This window comes from Cryptomeria japonica, chromosome 3 (assembly GCF_030272615.1).
Source record: "Cryptomeria japonica chromosome 3, Sugi_1.0, whole genome shotgun sequence".
Classification (NCBI taxonomy): domain Eukaryota; kingdom Viridiplantae; phylum Streptophyta; class Pinopsida; order Cupressales; family Cupressaceae; genus Cryptomeria; species Cryptomeria japonica.
This window is the reverse complement of record NC_081407.1, coordinates 759,724,502-759,746,388: the sequence shown is the minus strand read 5'-3', so window position 1 is coordinate 759,746,388 and position 21,887 is coordinate 759,724,502. Positions and strand designations below refer to the sequence as shown.

At 34.0% G+C, this 21,887-nt stretch overlaps 2 protein-coding genes across 2 annotated transcripts; both read left to right on the top strand.

Annotated features, from left to right (window-relative positions):
• Positions 1 to 444: 444 nt before the first annotated feature.
• LOC131058134 (probable pectate lyase 18) lies at positions 445 to 820 on the top strand. The gene is made up of 2 exons (XM_057992124.1): positions 445 to 531; positions 614 to 820. Exons 1-2 carry the CDS (start codon positions 445 to 447, stop codon positions 818 to 820), a joined length of 294 nt encoding a protein of 97 aa, XP_057848107.1.
• Positions 821 to 14,668: 13,848 nt separating this feature from the next.
• On the top strand, positions 14,669 to 20,028 carry LOC131874363 (probable pectate lyase 18). The gene is made up of 6 exons (XM_059217700.1): positions 14,669 to 14,918; positions 15,894 to 15,954; positions 18,556 to 19,186; positions 19,387 to 19,490; positions 19,601 to 19,739; positions 19,822 to 20,028. The coding sequence occupies exons 1-6, from the start codon at positions 14,669 to 14,671 to the stop codon at positions 20,026 to 20,028; spliced, it is 1,392 nt and encodes a 463-aa protein (XP_059073683.1).
• The last annotated feature ends 1,859 nt before the right edge of the window (positions 20,029 to 21,887 follow it).

The window sequence follows — 21,887 nt, the reverse complement described above, 5'->3', positions numbered from 1 at the left end:
TCTTCCATAAATATACTTTTCTTTGAAATTAGGTTTCACAATTGTATTTTTTATCCAAGGATTTTGGGGTAGGGTATTAAAAGCCTATTACTTGACTCGAATGAAAAAAATGTGAGTATTTATTAAATTGTCGATAGAACGCTATTTCTCAAGTCTAATATTTATTGGCTTTTTCCAGGTGATGCTCCTAGGACACAGCGATGCCTACATCGAGGACGTCAAAATGCAAGTAACAGTTGCTTTCAACCACTTTGGAGAAGGGCTTGTTCAACGTATGCCCAGGTGTGAATAGAATTTAGTAAGAAACTGTATTCCTTGCACAAAGGCCACGAATATACAACTTGCTGAAGTTTATTTGCTCAAGTATTTAAGATATTAATGTTATGATGCAGATGTCGACATGGATACTTTCATGTGGTGAACAATGATTACACCCACTAGGAAATGTATGCAATCGGGGGATGTGCAAACCCCACCATTAGCAGCCAAGGCAATAGATTCCTTGCTCCTGATTATCGATTCCACAAGGAGGTAAAAGACCTGTACAACTCATGTCTCTTATATCTTTAGTATTCAACGGTTGTACTATAGTTATAGTATGGGTAATGTGTAGGTTACAAAGCACCAAGATTCAACAAAAGGCAACTGGAGATCAGTGGGAGATCTTATGTTAAATGGGGCATTCTTCACAGCGTCGGAGGCTAAAGAATCCTCAAGCTATGCCAAAGCTTCGAGTATGGCGGCAAGACCTTCCTCTATTGTGGGCTCTATCACTGTAAGTTCGGGTGTTCTCACCTGCAGAAAAGGTTCCAGCTGTTAGACCAAATGCGTGCATTATAGACAAATTCGTAGGAATCCCTCAATTTTCTTACTTTGCAAGCATGAGCACACGGAATGAGGCTTCTTAGTTATTTTAGTTTTGTTTGCCGAGACTCTCTTGTCATCTTTCACTAAAGACGAATATATGGAAAATATTGAATAATATTTTTCTCAAATTTGAAGCGTAGTGGTAGAACGTCAAGCCAGTGTTTGTTTATATTATCTCGATTGTCACTTAAAAACATTTCTTAGGTAAATCTCACAAGAACTGCAATATATAGATAGGAATTAGTTGAATTTATGTTCATACTAGTAATTCGAAAAACTAATTTATGCAAATGTTTCTTGAAACTATGAACACCCCTGGTGTAATTGCATATGACGCAACTAAATATATTCACTTGCATGGGGAATTATTAACCTTTTAAGTTAATTATGTGATTGTAGATTAATTTTATATTATACATGTCTAATTAGTAACTCTACACCTTATCTATCACAATATATACTTTTTCTCTTTGATTTGCTAGATTCTATACTCCTCATTGATTATTAAGGACTTCGTATATTTATAACTACATCATAATGATAGTGAAATAATCAATGGTCATGTTCTCCTACTCCCTTAATTAGAATAGTTTTTTGATTGTGTTAAAGATACTCAGATGTTGATTTTGATACAATATTTTTATTCCATTTAAAGTTCCAAATGAAAATGTTCATAAGCTCATTCTAGATATGAATAAGTCAATGATTGCTTAATGGTCAATTAATGTCTTTAAATTTGAAGCCATGCTAGATAATTCCTTGTTTTACAAACTCAACTCCCAATGACTTTGAGGAAAGAGGAGACTTTTAAAATTTGAAACAAATTTATTTTTCCTTAAAATTCAAGCCAAGCAAGATCAATCCTCAATGCTACAAAAATGGTCCGTTGTAAAAAGATATATAATACAATGATCATGGGTAAATGTATGCAAATATAGGACAAAAAATAATGGGAATGCATGAATACAAATATAGGTAGGATATAGATAATAATGGATATATATTGATGTATGGAAATAGGAGTAGGAGAACATAGATTGAAATTAGGGAAGGTGCCAAACTTATTAAAAATGGTTTTTGCATGCCAAAAATATTTTTTCTTTCTAGTGACTGAAAAATGAGTTTCTAATGCAAAATTTAAAATGGCTCCTGTAACAGTTTTTAAATTTTAACATTTGATTTCTAATTTTGTCCTCCAAGCTTTGATGTTTTTGAAAAAAAAGTCAATTGTGACTTTATCCAACCTTTTGGATGCTTTGGAAATGTTGAAAATTCTACCAAAATTACCTAAATGCTACAATCACGCAAACCTCCCAAGAATATAACTATGCAAAGTAGATTATAGGGATGCTTATTCTTTTGTTAAGTTGTACTTATTATTAGGGCTATGCAAGGATGTAGGAGAAGAGAATAATTGGTTTTTTAATATTATAGCTATCAGTTAGTCTCAAATATATAAAAACCAGATATTAAAATTAACTGTACTAGACAACAAGTTCCAATACCATGTTAGATTCTTTGGGAAGTGATAATCGGGCTAGAACCTCATGTCTGACCTAGATCATGTGCAACTACAGTTAATAGATAATCAAATATCAAATAGCAGACCCAAAATCTGAAATGAAAGAACAATATAGACAATGAAAGAGAACTTGAGAATACTCTTGATACGCTAACCAAGCTACCAATAGGTGCATTAACTCCTACTACCCATAAAATATGGGAAGTTTTACCTACTTGATAAATGTCAAAATATGTAGCATAACCTCCTTAAGTGAAGATAGAAAAGAAGTTATAATTAGTGGCATAAAAGCCAAAAGAGGGTGAGAAAATTAATTACCCTATAACCTTCTAAAGGTAAGAACAATCTAGTGGTTATGGAAGGAGGCACAACAAGGCAAAAGAGGGTGTGTGACTAAATTACTCATGTGTTAGAAAGTGGTACATGTAGATTATGTATTTTTCCATGTTTATTCACATTAACCACTTCTAATAAACTAAAGAAAGATTAAATTATATTTGTAGGAAAAAGAATAACCCCTAACAACTACTATGTGGTAAAAGGCAAGGTTTCATTAGCATATAAATTGAAGCAATACTTATATGGTGTCCAATGATCTCCAAAATTATGGTTTCAAAAGTTTAATTCATATGCTTTGTATTATAATCTAGTGTATTTCCTAATTATGTTGGTTGCCTATAAAGTTGGTCAGATATTGGACTTTAGTTTTGGTGGGGTTGGTTTTATGTACTAGATGGTAGTCATCGAGGTGCCAATAATTGTTTCTTTTTTCCCCTATTTTTTGTGTTATGTTGTTTATAGACTTTACTTTCTACTTTACTGGGTGTTGGGCCCCTTAGCAACTATTTAACTATTAAAAATAAAACATTTTGATCTTAATCAATCTCTTTTTATCAATTTATGCATAGATCATTTGTTGATATTTGGTAACAATGAATGGATGATTAGAGATATGGCATACAAAATTATATGCATCCTAGGCATTGAAAAGAGAGAGAAATAAGTATGTTGAGTTTCTGTTGTAATCTTTTAGTATGCAGAATTATATACTAGTACATGTTTCTATTTTTTCGGGTACTAAGTTATTAGTTAAGTATTATATACGTCTTCACCATTAAATGTAGAGTATATATTGCATGTTCCTTACACTAGTCTACTTCGTATTCTAATTTATGTTATATTTTACATAAAGCTAGACATTGGTGATGTAATGGGAGCCTTGGGTTATTATATGGCTAATATTGGCATAGATCATTGAACAACAATTAAGAGAGACTTAAGGTGAATGCAGAATACTATAAATTATTATATCTTCTACTATGGTGATTACTCACAAGGGATTGTTGACTTAGATTTGACAGGAGATGTAGATCATAAAATATCTACTAGTGGCTATTTCTTTAGCCTATTTAGTGTTTCTATTACTTGAATGAGCAAGTGATGGGTTGTAGTCATTTATCCATTGTAAAGGTATAGTACATGACAATTAGTAATGCCTGTAAGGAGGCGAGTTGGTTTTAGAGTTTTTGTTGAATTGTTGGCCTTATTCAAGTAGTAGTTTAAATTCAATGTGAGAGTCAAGGTGTCATTAGCTTTGCCAAAACCCAATTTTTTTTCTATAAATGAAGCATATAGATGCACAATACCATTTTTCTCATCACATGGTGGAGGATAGTGGATGATGATTGAAAATGTTGACTCTTTGGTGATTGTTTTAGATGATTTGATGAAGCATGTAAGCACAAATAACATTAGATGGTGTAATAAATATAATGGCCTCATAGTCCTTAATACTTAGATGCTAATATTCCCTTTATTCTTTTGCAAGGTATTTGAAATAAGTGGGAGGATTCTAGAAAACCATTGTCTCAACCATATTTTGTTCATATCCAATTATTTAATAATTAAATTTTACATGTATTTTTGTTATCACTGTTAGTGTGTGGTATGTCTCTACTATCATATTCGAGTTAGACTTGTACCAGCCACTTAGAATTGGACAAGATCTCACCTTATAGTTCTATATCAAAGGTAAAATCAGCTAAATTATGCAAGTCGCTTGGAAAAGAGGGGTATATTAACTTGAATGGCCTTCCTAAAGGTCCTGAATTTTGAACTTTTACCAAATAAGGGAGTACCAACAATCAAAATTTGACTACTTGAGCATCGTGATTATTTCATTGTGCATGCTTGCCTTCCATCCCCAGCTAATAACTATATGCAGATTGGAGGACGTGCATGAATTTACTCATGAGATTTCATAGTCTACATTATCGTCACGCACGGAGTGCATTGGACTATTATTTTTATTCCTTTAATTCTTCTAAGCATAATTTCATCAAGATTTTATTTGCTTTTGGAAACGAGGTTGTACTAGCCTTCCAGCTTACAAATAATGTAATGGCCCCATGCAAATTCGTGTGGCTGCAAAAACTTTTCTTTTTATTTAAAAACTACATTTAGATTTGTGATATGAAAATAATTTTAGTTGATGAGGGATGGAGAAGACCACCAACTATAAGGAAATGTGGATACCATGTCCCACGACGAAGTCAAAAGCTACATGTGCTATATGGAGTTCGTTCTGATCTTTTATCATCGAACAACGTAGCAAAAAGAACCATGCAGACAGATTGTTGTAAAATCTATGTTCCTTTTTTTCTACACACGAGAAATTTGTTATTTGTGAAAAAGCATGGAGATACTCTTCAAGTGTGCACACATAACATCGAGAGTCAGCCTTAATTAAAGTTTGACGTAGATGGTCAGTGTCTCATACCCACCTTGACTATGACCAGTTAAATTGTTGCAAAGCATGTTGTGAGGTCGGTATTAAGCTTCTTCGTATTTACCCAATTTAAAGAATATAAACTAGAGTTGGATTTAGTATAGTTGGTGCGTTATATTTTATGGAGGTTGTAGAGGAGCTGGTGATGCTTGGTGGAATATCAGGCTAGTGGTAGTAATGGGACTGCTTTTTCTACATGAGACGCATGATATGCTTGTAGTTCTTGGGCTACCGTAGAGATCTGGAGGTGGCAAGATGTTCTCATTGAATTGGCCTTGAAAATGTAACAGGCTATTTAGTTATATATGGACTGGGTACGGGAATGGAACCTCTATGCTATCAGCGTCAGTCAGTTTGAGATCTATGGAAAGATTTCACTAGAAGTAAAACAGCAGGCATGAAGGATGAATACTGGGTTGTCTTAGATAGGAAATATAGTATTCTTATTTGGCTATGTCTGGGAAATTTATTGCTCCTGAATCTTGTACGTGAATCCTCTGTGACCCCTTTTATAAAGTTAGGAAAGTTGTACCAGACCATATCGTTGGTGAACAAGCATCTTCTATGTAAGTAGTATTCTTTGAGGGTGGTTCATATGGATTAAGTTGTTGAGCACTTTAATTCATTTAACACTAGTGTAAACAAAAGATGGAGGAAGAAGTTATAGGAATGGTCTTATGATGTTCTTTTCTACACATATGGAGCAATCTATTGATGAACATTTGAAGCACTACTTTAAATTTTGTGCTTGATGAGGTAATGTCTTCTCTTCTCCCAAATGGTCTTTCATAGAAAGAATAGTATAAGTGGCATAGCTTTCTTTATTGGTGATATCCGTATATCATGGTTGAGCTAAAATAAGGATTTCATATCTTAGTCTATGATAGAAGCAAAATATATTGCAATAGTTTCTTGTTGCATTTAGGTTTTATAGATAAAAAAAGATATTGTAGTGGATGGAGATTGAATTTGAAGAACCCATGCCAATCCTTTGTTACAATACAAGTACTATAAACATTTCAAATGATAGGGTAACACATTCACGGAAAAAACCATATCTCAATTAAGTATCACTATCTAAGAGAGAAGGTTGCAAGGAAATAAGTGAAGATAGAATATGTTGAAACAAAGGAGAGATCATTACAAAACCTTTTCGAAAGGAGACAATTTAATATCTTGGCTAGAATTTGGTAGTGGTATCGCCCCCCTCTTAAATGAAGAGGAAGTTAGTATATGTTGAGGAGGAGTGTTGACTCCTCACTGCAAGTAGTCTTGGTGGTATTGCGAAAAAAACTACAAAAGGTATTAGTAGATTAATTTTTCCTCACAAAAGGAGCAAGAGTTGAAGACCAAGAATCAAAGTGAATATTTGTCATTGATGTCCAAGTCAGAGAAAGGAAGCCAAAATTCTACACCATTTGGGGAAGAAAGGATTGTGTGTGTGTGTGTGTGTGTGTGTGTGTGTGTGTGTGTGTGTGTGTGTGTGTGTGTGTGTGTGTGTGTGTGTGTGTGTGTGTGTGTGAGTGAGAGAGAGAGAGAGAGAGAGAGAGAGAGAGAGAGAGAGAGAGAGAGAGAGAGAGAGAGAGAGAGAGAGAGAGAGAGAGAGAGAGAGAAAGTCCAATTACAAGAGCACAAAGCCAAAATTGAGCATAATGAAAGTCCAATTACAATGGAAGCAAATTTTCTACACAAGGGGAGCCCCTAATTTCCATTACAAGGAGTATTTTGTTAGTAGCATTTTTCGTCTTTGGAACCAATGACAAAGGAGGAGATTGTTGAAATTTATATTTTCGTTAATGTCAAAGGAGGTAGTTAAGGTTTTTGTATAAATTATCATTATGTTACCCTCAATATCCAGTTTTCAAAAAGTACAATAATTTTAATTAATATTATGTCATATCAAATAATTATTGATCTAGATAAATAGAGTCAAGTTATGTTAAATACATCATTCAATATAGTATGTCACTAGTATCATCTTAATCAATTTTTTATTGTTGAAGGATTTGGAAGTATTTGTGATGTGTATATGAAGTTCATTCCTCAAAAACTATATCCACTACCACAATATTTTATACCACATTCTACCATAGTTATATTTTGAGGCTTGTATGTTGGAAGATAAATAAGGCTACACACAAAGACAAATCTATTCAAGTTGCAAAGGTGGACTTCAATAACATGAAAAGTTAGGGTCAACATTATGCTCATAGAGATCACTTCACAATATATTATGACTTTTTTGATGAATGGGTCAAATTATTTCATTATGAACCAACTATAGGAAGCATGTGAAAGTGTACTAGGACCAACTGATTTTTTTTCGTAAAGAATAGCATCATCCAACTCTTGGAGTAGCATGTTGGATCTTGGTTTAAGCCTTTTACATGTTTGGTCTAAAGTATGCATGTGGCAAATGTGTGAATGTTGTAAATAAGTTATAAGATGAGTTGTGATTATATATAATGTAGGGATGCATAAGTGTAATTGGATTCATTTAAAGAGTAATTCTTGCTAGTAGAACTAATAAACATGGCAAAATTTATGTAAGTTGTCAACTAAATTTTAGGTTAAGTGGGCAAAATCAACTGAAGGTCTCATGCACTTTGAGAGGGTTGTCAAAAGTTGATTAGATCAAGATGACGCTAAAGCTTCATCCTTAAAGATCTGCATATCATATCTTTCATGTTCTATTATTGTATTTAAGGTTGGCACCTCATGATTATAGTTGGTGTTCACTTCTTAGACTCGGGGATTGGTGTCTCCTATGGGTTGATGCATACAAAATATTATAAGTTTAATATTTAGTTTATGAGGCTAGATTTGCATATTAGATCCAAGAAGCTTTTCTCACCATGGTTTTCCCCTTAAGTTTCTACATGAATCTAGTATTATTTTCTGTTGATGTCCTCTTATCTTATCTTATCAGTTTCTATAATGTTTGGAGAAGTTATCAAGGGTAATTAATTTGGAATTGGTGTCTACTGATTACCATTCTCTTAGTGTCTATGTGTGATTAATGAACATAATATATGCATTCTATTAAGAACAATAACCACTATTTCTTTTATTTTCATTCAAAAGAACTATCTAGATTTCCTTGGATATGACATTCTATTTATGTCACATTGTGCAATCTTCCTTTATTCATAATGTATCTTTGTTCAAGACAAAATTCAAATCCATGTAGCGGTAACAATTTATCCTATATTGTCTAACAATGTAAAAGTTTATTGGTTATTTTGGATAGTTTAAAAATTTGGATTTATAAGTTTTGAATTTCATAAATACTTTTCCTTTGTAATAAATCTTTGTAAGTAATTTAGAATGATATTTTTGTACTAAAATTTAGCTATTAATGAATTGTAATTGAATACATTAACTCACACTTTAATTATAATCATTAGCATATTATTACTTATGGATTTGTTTAGGTCAACCCAAGAGTATAGCCAGTAATCCTTAGCTTGACTAAATCCATCCATTGATTATTACCATTTATTTATAATTAGATTAGTAGTAGATCAATAAAATAAATATATATTTATATATTAATAAATCCATAGAGTAGCATATATCAATATAAGAATGCAAGTAGTTATTAAGAGAATTTAAGTAAGAGGTGTAGAGCTGTTATTAAAGCTTAAACTTTATTAAGTTATAACTTTAAACGTATAGAAATAAATTCATTAGTCAACAATATTAAACTTGAATATATTCTTTCTGTATATCTTAAGATGAATAAGTTATTATTTGAATGCCTCTACAATACTTTGTTTAGATTAAAAATAGAAAGACTTTTTAAAATCACAAGACTAATATATAAAATAGGATAATAAGGATAGTAATGAAAGAAATGGACTCTTGGGTCAAGGGTAAGATGTAAGCCCTTATCCCTTACCATATAGAAATAATAAATTTTGTTTTTTATTTTGTGATTGTTGAATATTGAACTCTGACTTAGTGAAAACTCTAATGATAATATCATAGTTTGTTTTTTTAAATGTAAAGGATAAGGGTGGAATTTCATATTAATCTCATGTTGACATGTTTGGATAGTTTCTTGACTAGATGATAGTTCCTTACCATTAAATGGTTAACCAGCTCTAAAGTTTATGACTATATATATAAATATTAGATGGATTTGATCTTATATTTTGATTGTTTGATCATGATAACTTTATAATCAAAGGAGTGATTAGATGAATATGATAATGAATATTATAATCAAATCTAAGGTAGAAATTTTATTCTAAGATAGAAAATATCTTCTATTATCAAAATATTTGAACCAATTAGATTTAATGAATGAAACTAAGTTATTTATGATCATCATTTCTTATCAATTTATAACATGTTAATGATATAATGTTAGTGAATTTATCCATCATATAATAACTCATGAATTAGTTTTTAAGTATATCATTTAGAAGATTTAATAATGAATTAGCATTTAATATGTCTTGCATGATATCAGGTTAATTAGATACATTCAAAGTTACCTTTTCTTTTGTACTCTTATACATGTGTCTGTATGAGTTTTATACTCTCAAGATCATGTTTAGACAAATCTTGTTATTGGTATTCTTATGTACTAATGTGTTTGAAATCAATTTTTATGCTAAATTTAATTATCAAGAAGATAATACCTATTAGATGGTTCTATTTTCACTTTGTATACTTGTGCATTCAATTCTTGTTTGTGTAAATGGATGGTGCTAAACATGGAGAACCATATAAGGATTGAGTATCACCCTCTATATATCTATCAACAAATGACTTAAAAAATGCATTGGGAAAAACATGTTTTATCAAATTTTAATATTATACCATGCTACTACTTTTGATCATTTAGAACTCATACTCTTTGGCATATCATAATATTGTTATATTAGCGTGTGTGTGCGCGCGCGCACACAGACACACACAACACACACACACACACACACACACACACACACACACACACACACACACACACACACACACACACACACACACACACACACACAGAGAGAGAGAGAGAGAGAGAGAGAGAGAGAGAGAGAGAGAGAGTATATCATGCTACATAGATTCCATCACTCCTACTTGTTTAAGATTTCTCGACATCTTTGCGTTGGGCCAGTTATTCTTCATGCCAAGAAGAGTTTGAGGGGAGTGTAAAGATTTGTGGTTGGGTAGATAAGTTTTTTGATGATGCTCTCACCCAATGTGTGCTTGTTGGAGATAGTGTCTCGTGAGTTCCTGTTAGGGTTACCTTAATTTTTGTACTCTTTGTAATTGACCTTTTGATGCTATGTAAAGGAAATTGTTTCCTTATGATTGGGCTTGTCAATGGCTTTTGTACTTAGACATCATGTTTCCATTCTAATATATTTGAACATGTTATTTTAAATGTTTTAGAATAATGCTTATTTTATGCTATATCATTATTTTAATAATATGGAGGTCCTTATAGTTTGAAATTATTATTGTCTCAAAACATTAAAAAATATCAAAATTGACACATTACTAACTCATGTGAATGCACATTGATATATTCAAAGCAATTTCACTTGTATTTGGGTTTGTTTCATGTAAGATAAACAAATTTACAAAATATTTAATATATTTTCCATGTCAGTACATATAAGAGGCATTTTTATAATTTATTATTTTTGTATTTATAATTTAATAACAAGTCATCTAGTGTAAAAATGCTCTAATAATAAGAGGTGGTAGAAAATTTCGATAGAATTTATGATATAAGGACTCATGTTCAACTTTAATATTATTTTATGTGGCATGGAAAGTGAGATGTCTACTTCTAAAAATGGTTTACAAATCTAATCACATAGAACTATTTGGACTTTCGTTGATGCTATTTAAATGATTTTTATTTGATAAAAAAATAAATCTCACATAATTAATTACTCCATCTAATAGTAAAAAAATATAAGTATTAAAAAGCCTTCTATTATTCACAGCTCCTTTTTATAAGTAAGATCTACACAATTAGAAGTTCTAGAAATGAATGATCCTATTAGATCAAAATAAATAACAATTAGTTCACCATTCATACTTGTTACAAAAGCCTTCTCACTATTAAGTTGTGTGTGTCATACAATTCAATAGAATTAAAAGCTGAATTAATGCACAAAAATGTTCCAATAGTATCATATGTCTTTATTATTTTTAAAAGTTGAATATTTGGTTTGATTAAATATATATTTCAGGTTGAGCTAGCCATCCAAACTAAAAACATAGAAGGATTCAACATATTATTTAAAAGTTCATATTATTAAATTGATATGATGTAGAATTAGAAATAATCAATCTTTATAAACTTATAACCTTAAATTAATATATAAATATGTCTATTATACCTAATTATCCTCGTGACGTCACACATAGCAAATAAAACTCCAATTATTTTCACTTCGACCTATCTTTCTCTAATGTAATCATCCGTTCATTATGTTTTATTGCGTTAACATAAAGAAGTTTATCCTACAAATATACATTTACAATCTATTAAGTTTCGATATGTTAGATTCTTTGGAATTCTAATTTTTTCCACGATAAAAAAAATGAAGAGCGCGGGAACCATGTGAGCGCGGGAACAATATGCGAGAATTTTATACCAAACTTGGTCACCCATCCCCGTGCAAATTACGGAAGAGGAAAGTCATTTATAACCAAAGACAAATATACTTGTGGGCCATATCACCTTTGCCAATGTTTCTCATGTTTTAATGTGAAACCCAAAGAAGTGTTACTTGTGAATAACTCAATGGAGTCACCATGGAAAGCAGACACGGGTAAAATGCCGCGTCCACCACATCCATGAAAGTTTCTATATCTATGTTTTTCAAATAAATTTGGAGAAAACTCTGAATTCAGAAAAACGTCGGAATAAACATTCTAAGAAACGTTGGAGGAATGCTCTATCACATCATTACTGACTATTGTTTATGAGTATAGGTAAGGTCAAGCGCTATAGTCATGTGCATTACCACCGTAATAATCGCACTGAGATAACGTGCATACAACCATATTTTCAAACCGCGGGGTCAAGATTCCCCCTTCCCTACAGATTTTGCACATGATGATTTTGTATATAAGCGAGCCCAAAGCCATAGCATGTAATACAACCATTGCAGGTTTTCTCCTATCCAAAATGGCGAGCAGACAAGCGTTACAGCCATTGTTTCTTCTTCTTCCTGTCTTTTTCATCAAGTTAGTAATGGTGGAATCAATAAGAACCCCCTTCAATATGACTAAGGCTGAGAATAGTGATAAATATCATGTTGAGAAGCCGGAGCTTGTAGTTCAAATGGTAGAAAGGTAACCATTTCGACTTTCAGATGATTTAGACATTTTAGAGAATTTATTTATGGTAGTATAGAAATGAAATCCAATATCTTATTGAATTTACTACATTAGTATGAAATCTTAAATGACGAGGTTTATTATAAATGTTCTATTTATTCTTATGTTGTTCCTCGACGTTTTCTTCACTGTAATTTCTATAATACTATTCTTGTAACTGTAGTTGGTATGCAGCAGTTATAGAACAAATTTCTATCACCCATATCATCATTGTTGAGAAACATGTGTCTCAACCTTGCAGTCTTTTTCTGGAAAATTCCAAAATTTGTTTGAGGTAGTTTTCCACATGTTTATGCATTGGAAAATGGTTAGTGAGTTGTTAAAAATGAGTCTTGTCTATAGTAGAATATAGGTGGGCCATTTTTAGAGCCTTAATGACTCATTTTGTGACTTTTAAGAGGGTCTAAGCTAGGGGACAAAATTATGGACGGGATTACTATTTTAACCTAGTTGTTTTTCCATTTTGGAAATGTAAATGTGAAAAATGGGCACCATGTGGCATGGTGGTTAAGCCCATGGTTTTGTAAAACCACAAGTGGTTTCTAGGTTGTAAAATCACTATAAAAGGAGGGCTTGGGGAGGAGTTTGATAATTGAGTTTTTTTTGCAAGACTGGATGCTAGAAGGAGTCTCTCTGAGTTCGAGTTGTGGTGATGCGCTCCAGTAAGAACTTGCATTGCAAGTGTATTGTAATCAACTTGATTTGATAATACATTGTGCGAGTTTTGGAAGGTGGGGTTTTTCTCCCAGAAGGGTTTCCCCACGGTAATCACTGTGTTATGTGTTCATTGCTATTTTGTTTATGCTTTATTGTGCATTTCTTGATATCTTAGTAATATTTAAGTTGAAAGTTGCATATTGCTTTCTTACAAGTGGTATCAGAGCCTGGCCAGTTTTGGTTCTATTTGTTGGGTACAGGGTTTCTTGAGCTAATCAAGGTTTGAGTGGAAGCTTGTGCAGAGTATTTCATTTCTGTATTTCAAGATCGTAAAGATGGCAAGTATATCAGGGAGGATTGATGTAGAGAAGTTTTCTGGCACAAACTTTGAAATGTGGAAGCTGAAGATGGAAGATCTGTTGATTGATTGAGATCTATGGGATGCAGTTGATGAGAATAAGTTGAGGCTCACAGATCTGACTTTAGCTGCACAATATGATGTAATGGATAGAAAAGCTAAAGGTCTCATAAGATTGTGCCTTGCAGACTCAATTTTGATTAATGTCTACGAAGAATCTACTGCGAAGAAGCTTTGGAAGAAGCTAAATGAGTTCTACCAAGCAAAATCACTTGTGAATAAAATTTTCTTGAGGAAGAAGTTGCATTCCTTGAGAATGGAAGAAGGTGGACGAATTTCTGAGCATCTGGAAAGCTTTAATATGTTGGTAACTCAGTTTACCTCTGTTGGGGTGTCAATGGATGAAGAAGAAAGGTGCCAAATCCTGGTATGTTCGTTGCCAGACTCATGGGACAGCCTTGTGATGGCCATAGGGAGCATTGCAGTCATCTTGAAGATGGAGGATGTTGTTGGTTCTCTACTTTCTGAGGAGATGAAAAGGAAGGTTTCTCTGAATGCCAAAGAGGCTTTGAGTGTTTGAGGAAGACCAAAAGAAAGAGGCAAGAATGAAAAGCAGCATGGCCGTTCTAAGTCCAAGAATAAGGGGAGATCAAAATCTCCTGCGAAGTCCAAGGGAATCTGCTGGAACTATGGCAAACCCGGACATTTCCGAAAGGACTGTAAAGAAGAAAAGAAGAAAAAGAAGAAGAAGCAAGATTCTGATTCTGAGTCTGAGAAGGAAGATGGAGATGCTTTTATTGCAGCCTTGGCCACTTCTGCAGGTGACAATGCATGTTTAATAGACTCAGGTGCATCTTTCCACATGACTCCTAATAGAAACTAGTTTAGTAAGTATGAAAATTTTGATGGTGGTAAGGTATATTTGGGTGATAACTCAGTACTTGATATTGTTGGTCATGGAAGTATTCATGTGAAATTTTCTGATGGTAGAATTAGAAGATTTGATGGTGTCTTGCATATCCCGGGACTAGCAAGGAATTTGTTATCTGTTAGCAAGCTAATAGATGCGGGTGTGCATGTATAGTTTTCTGAAGCAGGTGTGAAAATGGTAAGAGGTGCTATGGTGATAGAAAGAGGAAGCAGATTGGGTACATTGTACCAGCTTGATGCATGTACAGTTGAGTGCAATAGTACTTCTGATAAGATTGTGAAAAAGACAACTCAGTTGGAAAAGGAGAGGGTTTCTCTTTCAACAGATGGCCATGGTTTTTGGGTACCCAAGGGTGCTCTGTCTACCGAATCAAAGTTGCCTGCAGAGAAGACCATGTTATGGCACCTGAGACTCGGCCACATAGGTGAGAAGGGTCTACAAACTTTGAAAAATAAGAACCTTGTTAATGGGTTGAATGATTGCAATCTTGAATTTGATTTTTGTGACCATTGTATTTATGGAAAACAAAACCGTATTCAGTTTTACTCCAGTTCTTATAAGTCTTCAAGTATTTTGGATCTAATCCATTTGGATGTATTTGGTCCAGTTGATGTTCCTTCTATTGGTAGATCAGTTTATTATGTTTCTTTCATTGATGATTTTAGTAGAAGAACATGGGTTTATTTTCTTAGGAGTAAAACTGAAGTTTTCAGTCGTTTCAAAGAATTTAAAGCAATGGTTGAGTTGCAGACTGGAAAGAAAATAAAATGTTTGAGAACTGATAATGGTAGTGAATTTTGCTCCAATGATTTTGACACATTTTGTAAAGATTGTGGTATTAAAACAAAGAAGACAACTCCGTATTCTCCACAACAGAATGGAGTTGCAGAAAGAATGAACAGGACCTTGATGGAGAAGGCTAGGAGTATGCTGAGTGGAGCTAGACTAGAACAAAAGTTCTGGGCTGAAGCTGTAGCCACTGCCTACTACCTGATAAACAGGTCTCCTACATCAGCTCTTGTTGCTAAGACACCAATGGAAGCGTGGTCGGGCCACAAGCCTTCACTTAGACATCTGAGAGTGTTCATTTGCAAAGCATATGCTCATGTGCCAAAGGAGAAGCAGACAAAATTGGACAACAAAGCTATTAAATGTATTTTCATCAGATACAGTTATGGTGTAAAAGGATACAAGCTTTGGAATCCTGTTGAACAAAACGTATTTTATTCAAGAAGTGTTATTTTTAGAGAAACTAAGCCTTCTTCTATTACAATGCAGTCAGAACAAATAGAACAAAAGAAAGATGTGATTCAACTACCTGCTACATCCGAGAAAGTTGAATCGAGGCCCTTAGAAAGACAAGAAGTCGATGAGAGCTCTATGAGTTCTGAATCATCAGAGGAAGAAGAGGTACCTGAAGCTGAACCTGAAGCTGAACTTGAACCAGATCTTGCTCGAAGGTCTACTAGACAAAGGAAACCACATGAAAGGTATGGGTATTCTCCTAGTGATTGGAGATGCATATTTGCATTGAATGCTAACATTGATGAACCGAGATCTGTAGAAGAGGATCTTGGTATGAATGATTTAGAGTCCTAAAAAATAGCCATGGATTGAAGAAATGGCAGCTCTTAAGAGGAATGAAACATGGGACCTTGTACCATTGCTTGAAAGACGAAAGCCTGTTGGTTGTAAATGGGTGTTCAAGAAGAAGATGGGTTCAGATGGAAGGATTGAGAAGTATAAAGCACGTTTGGTTGCAAAAGGTTACTCTTAGGTTGAGGGAGTAGATTATGGTGAGATTTTTTCTCCAGTAGCCAAAATGACATCCATTAGATTTTTACTTTCTATTCCAGCAGCCTATGATCTAGAAATCGAGCAAATGGATGTGAAAATAGCTTTCCTTCATGGAGATTTGGAGGAAGAAATTTACATGACACAGCTAGAGCACTATGTGATGAAAGGTAAAAGTCATTTGGTCTATAAGTAGAAGAAATCCTTGTATGGTTTAAAACAGAGTCCTAAGATGTGGTACCAGAAGTTTGATACATATGTGTTGAGTTTGGGATTTGTGCGATCTAAATCTGATCACTGTATATATTTTAAATCTAATGGTGATCGTTTCTTGGTCATTGCCCTATATGTCGATGACATGTTGTTTATTGGCAAAGGAAAAGCTTTGATTGCAGAGTTAAAATCTCAGCTCTCGATAAAGTTTGAAATGAAAGATCTTGGTGTAGCTAGGCACATTCTGGGAATGGAGATTGTAAGAGATATACAAAACAGAAAGCTTTGGCTAGGCCAGAGCAAGTATGTTGGTACTATTTTGAAAAGATTCAATATGCAGGATTCAAGACCATTGAGTGTTCCTATTACAATGGGAACAAAGCTTTCTAGTTCACAGTGTCCTACATCCCCATTGGAGATGGAAGAGATGAGTCGAGTACCATATCAGAGTGTTGTTGGAAGTTTGATGTATGCTATGGTCTGTACAAGACCAGACATTGCCCAAGCAATGGGAGTTCTTTCTCGTTATATGTCTAATCCAGGAAGAGCACATTGGGATGCAGTAAAAAGAGTTTTCAGAAACTTGAGGGGTACTTCAGAGTACTCGATATGTTTTCATGGAATAGGAAATGAGCATTCCTTAGATATTCGAGGCTATGTGGATTCAGACTGGGCTGGTGATGTTGATAGAAGAAGATCCACCAGTGCATATGTGTTTACATTATTCGGTGGTGTAATTAGTTGAATGAGCAAGTGACAGGCTGTGGTCGCTTTGTCCACTACTGAGGCAGAATATATGGCAGCTACTCATGCCTGTAAGGAAGCCATCTGGCTAAAGAGATTGTGTTCAGATATAGAGTTCAAACAGGGTGCAGTGACAATTTATAGTGACAGTCAGAGTGCAATCTGCCTAGCGAAGAACTCTACTTTTCATGCCAGGACCAAGCACATTGATGTACAATATCATTTTGTGAGAGATATGATTGAGGATGGCAAGGTGAAGCTGGAAAAGGTAGAAACTCTGGTGAATGTTGTTGATGCATTAACTAAGCCCGTGAGCACAGAGAAATTCAGATGGTGTTCAGAGTCTATGGGCCTCTTGGCCCCTAGCAATTAAGTCCATGATATTTTGGATCCCCTGACTCTTGCAAGGTGTCTGACAAGTGAGAGAATGTTGAGAAACATGTGTCTCAACCTTGCAGTCTTTTTCTAGAAAATTCCAGACTTTGTTTCAGGTAGTTTTCCACATGTTTATGCATTGGAAAATGGTTAGTGAGTTGTTAAAATTGAGTCTTATCCATAGTAGAATATAGGTGGGCCATTTTTAGAGCCTTAATGACTCATTTTGTGACTTTTAAGAGGGTCTAAGTTAGGGGACAAAATTATGGACGGGATTACTATTTTAACCTGGTTGTTTTTCCATTTTGGAAATGTAAATGTCAAAAATGGGCACCATGTGGCATGGTGGTTAAGCCCATGGTTTTGTAAAACCACAAGTGGTTTCCAGGTTGCAAAATCACTATAAAAGGAGGGCTTGGGGAGGAGTTTGATAATTGAGTTTTTTTTGCAAGACTGGATGCTAGAAGGAGTCTCTCTGAGTTTAAGTTGTGGTGATGCGCTCCTGTAAGAACTTCCATTGCAAGTGTATTGTAATCAACTTGATTTGATAATACATTGTATGAGTTTAGGAGGGTGGGATTTTTCTCCCAGAAGGGTTTCCCCATAGTAATCACTGTGTTATGTGTTCATTGCTATTTTGTTTATGCTTTATTATGCATTTCTTGATATCTTAGTAATATTTAAGTTGAAAGTTGCATAACCATCCTCTCAAGATTAGCGTAGGAAGCGTTTCTGCACACCTTTGCTTCCTTACAATCATGCCATTGGATAATTAACAATTGTCGTCGTTGAGACAGATTCAATGAAAGAAAATTCACTACAGAAAAGATATTTAAGTCAGTTCAATTAAGAGAATTTCAAAGTCCTAGTATTTTTTTATAGCTAGCATATATTACAAACAGTTGAGATTATTTACTTCAAGAACTATTGTGCAGGAGTTTAAATAATTCGAAAAGAAAGTTGAGCTCGTGTGAAATGGGGAACCCCATCGATGATTGTTGGCATTGTGATCCTAACTGGGTTAACAACCGAAAGAGACTAGCTGATTATGCCATCGGATTTGGCAAAAACGCCATTGGAGGTAAGACTGGCATATTTTATATAGTTACAGATCCAAATGATGATGACCTGGTTAATCCTCGACCTGGCACTCTGCGGCATGCTGTTATTCAAACCGAACCTCTTTGGATTATTTTCCAAAGAGATATGGTTATTCAACTCAAGGAGGAGCTTATCATGAATAGTTATAAGACTATTGATGGTAGAGGTGCCATTGTTCATATAGCAAATGGAGCTTGCATTACAATTCAGTATGTGACCAATATTATCATTCATGGAGTTCATATCCATGACTGTAACCCTGCGGGAAATACAAATGTTAGGAGCTCCCCGACACATTATGGGTTTAGAACCAAGAGTGATGGGGATGGGATTTCCATCTTTGGATCAAGCGCAATTTGGGTTGACCAATGTTCATTGTCAAGTTGCGCAATTGGATTGATCGACGCCATCATGGGTTCCACTGCTATAACCATTTCAAATAGCTTTTTCACTCACCATGACAAGGTGCTCAAAACTACTTTTTTGGTCTTCCATAAATATACATTTCTTTGAAATTAGGTTTCACAATTGTATTTTTTATCCGAGGATTTTAGGGTAGGGTATTACAAGCCTATTACTTGACTTGAACGAAAAAAATGTGAGTATTTATTAAATTGTCGATAGAAAGCTATTTCTCAAGTCCAATATTTATTGGCTTTTTCAAGCTGATGCTCCTAGGACACAATGACGCCTACACCGAGGATGTCAAAATGCAAGTAACAGTTGCTTTCAACCACTTTGGAGAAGGGCTTGTTCAACGTATGCCCACGTGTGAATAGAATTTTCTAACAAACTGTATTCCTTGCACAAAGACCACAAATATAGAACTTGCTATAGTTTATTTGCTCAAGTCTTTAAGATATTAATGTTATGATTCAGATGTCGAAATGGATACTTTCATGTGGTGAACAATGATTACACCCACTGGGAAATGTATGCAATCGGGGGAAGTGCAAACCCCACCATTAACAGCCAAGGCAACAGATTCCTTGCTCCTGATTATCGATTCCACAAGGAGGTAAAAGACCTGTACAACTCATGTCTCTTATATCTTTGGTATTCAACGGTTGTAGTATAGTTATAGTATGGGTAATGTGCAGGTTACAAAGCACCAAGATTCAACAGAAGGCAACTGGAGATCAGTGGGAGATCTTATGTTAAATGGGGCATTCTTCACAGCATCAGGGGCTAAAGAATCCTCAAGCTATGCCAAAGCTTCGAGTATGGCGGCAAGACCTTCCTCTATTGTGGGCTCTATCACTGCAAGTTCGGATGTTCTCACCTGCAGAAAAGGTTCCAGCAGTTAGACCAAATGTGTCCATTATAGACAAATTCTTAGGAATCCCTCAATTCTGTTACTTTGCAAGCATGAGCACACAGAATGAGGCTTCTTAGTTATTTTAGTTTTGTTTGCCGAGACTCTCTTGTCATCTTTCACTAAAGACGAATATATGGAAAATATCGAATAATATTTTTCTCAAATTTGAAGTGTAGTGGTAGAACGTCAAGCTAGTGTTTGTTTATATTATCTCGATTGTCACTTAAAAACATTTCTTAGGTAAATCTCACAAGAACTGCAATATATAGATAGGAAATAGTTGAATTTATGTTCATACCAGTAATTCAAAAAACTAATTTATGCAAATGTTTCTTGAAACTATGAACACACCCGGTGTAATTGTATACGACGCAACTAAATATATTCACTTGCATGGGGAATTATTAACCTTTTAAGTTAATTATGTGATTGTAGATTAATTTTATTTTATACATCTCTAATTTGTAACTCTAGACCTTATCTATCACAATATATACTTTTTCTCTTTGATTTGCTAGATTCTATACTCCTCATTGATTATTAAGGACTTGGTATATTTATAACTACATCATAAAGATAGTGAAATAATCAATGGTCATGTTCTCCTAATCCCTTAATTAGAATAGTTTTTTGATTGTGATAAAGATACTTAGATGTTGATTTTGATACAATATTTTTATTCTATTTAAAGTTCCAAATGAAAATGTTCATAAGTTCATTCTATATACGAATAAGTCAATGATTGCTTAATGGTCAATTAATGTCTTTAAATTTGAAGCCCTGCTAGATAATTCCATGTTTTACAAACTCAACTCCCAATGACTATGAGGAAAGAGGAGAATTTTAAAATTTGAAACAAATTTATTTTTCCTTAAAATTCAAGCCAAGCAAGATCAATCCTCAATGCTACAAAAATGGTCCGTTGTAAAAAGATATATAATACAATGATCATGGGTAAATGTATGCAAATATAGGACAAAAAATAATGGGAATGCATGAATATAAATATAGGTAGGATATAGATAAGGATGGATAAATATTGATGTATGCAAATAGGAGTAGGAGAACATAGATTGAAATTAGGGAAGGTGCTAAACTTATTAAAAATGGTTTTTGCATGCCAAAAATATTTTTTCTTTCTAGTGACTGAAAAATGAGTTTCTAATGCAAAATTTAAAATGGCTCCTGTAAAAGTTTTTAAATTTTAACATTTGATTTCTAATTTTGTCCTCCAAGCTTTGATGTTTTTGAAAAAAAAGTCAATTGTGACTTTATCCAACCTTTTGGATGCTTTGGAAATGTTGAAAATTCTGCCAAAATTACCTAAATGCTACAATCACGCAAACCTCCCAAGAATATAACTATGCAAAGTAGATTATAGGGATGCTTATTCTTTTGTTAAGTTGTACTTATTATTAGGGCTATGCAAGGATGTAGGAGAAGAGAATACTTGGGTTTTTAATATTATAGCTATAAGTTAGTCTCAAATCTATGAAAGCCAGATATTAAAATTAACTGTACTAGACAACAAGTTCCAGTACCATGTTAGATTCTTTGGGAAGTGACAATCGGGCTAGAATCTCGTGTCTGACCTAGATCATGTGCAACTACAGTTAATAGATAATCAAATATCAAATAGTAGAGCCAAAATCTGAAATGAAAGAACAATATAGACAATGCAAGAGAACTTGAGAATACTCTTGATACGCTCACCGAGCTACCAATAGGTGCATTAACTCCTACTACCCATAAAATATGGGAAGTTTTACCTACTTGATAAATGTCAAAATATGTAGCATAACCTCCTTAAGTGAAGATAGAAAAGAAGTTATAATTAGTGGCATAAAA

Bases quoted from the DNA above. Each gene is read 5' to 3' on its own strand.
- LOC131058134 (XM_057992124.1), top strand. From the start codon at position 445: ATGTATGCAATCGGGGGATGTGCAAACCCCACCATTAGCAGCCAAGGC. The intron at 532-613 runs GTAAAAGACCTG...GGTAATGTGTAG, and splicing joins ATTATCGATTCCACAAGGAG to GTTACAAAGCACCAAGATTC.
- LOC131874363 (XM_059217700.1), top strand. From the start codon at position 14,669: ATGGTAAGAGGTGCTATGGTGATAGAAAGAGGAAGCAGATTGGGTACA. The intron at 15,955-18,555 runs GTCTACTAGACA...ACTATTGTGCAG, and splicing joins GAACCAGATCTTGCTCGAAG to GAGTTTAAATAATTCGAAAA. The intron at 19,491-19,600 runs GTGTGAATAGAA...GTTATGATTCAG, and splicing joins CTTGTTCAACGTATGCCCAC to ATGTCGAAATGGATACTTTC.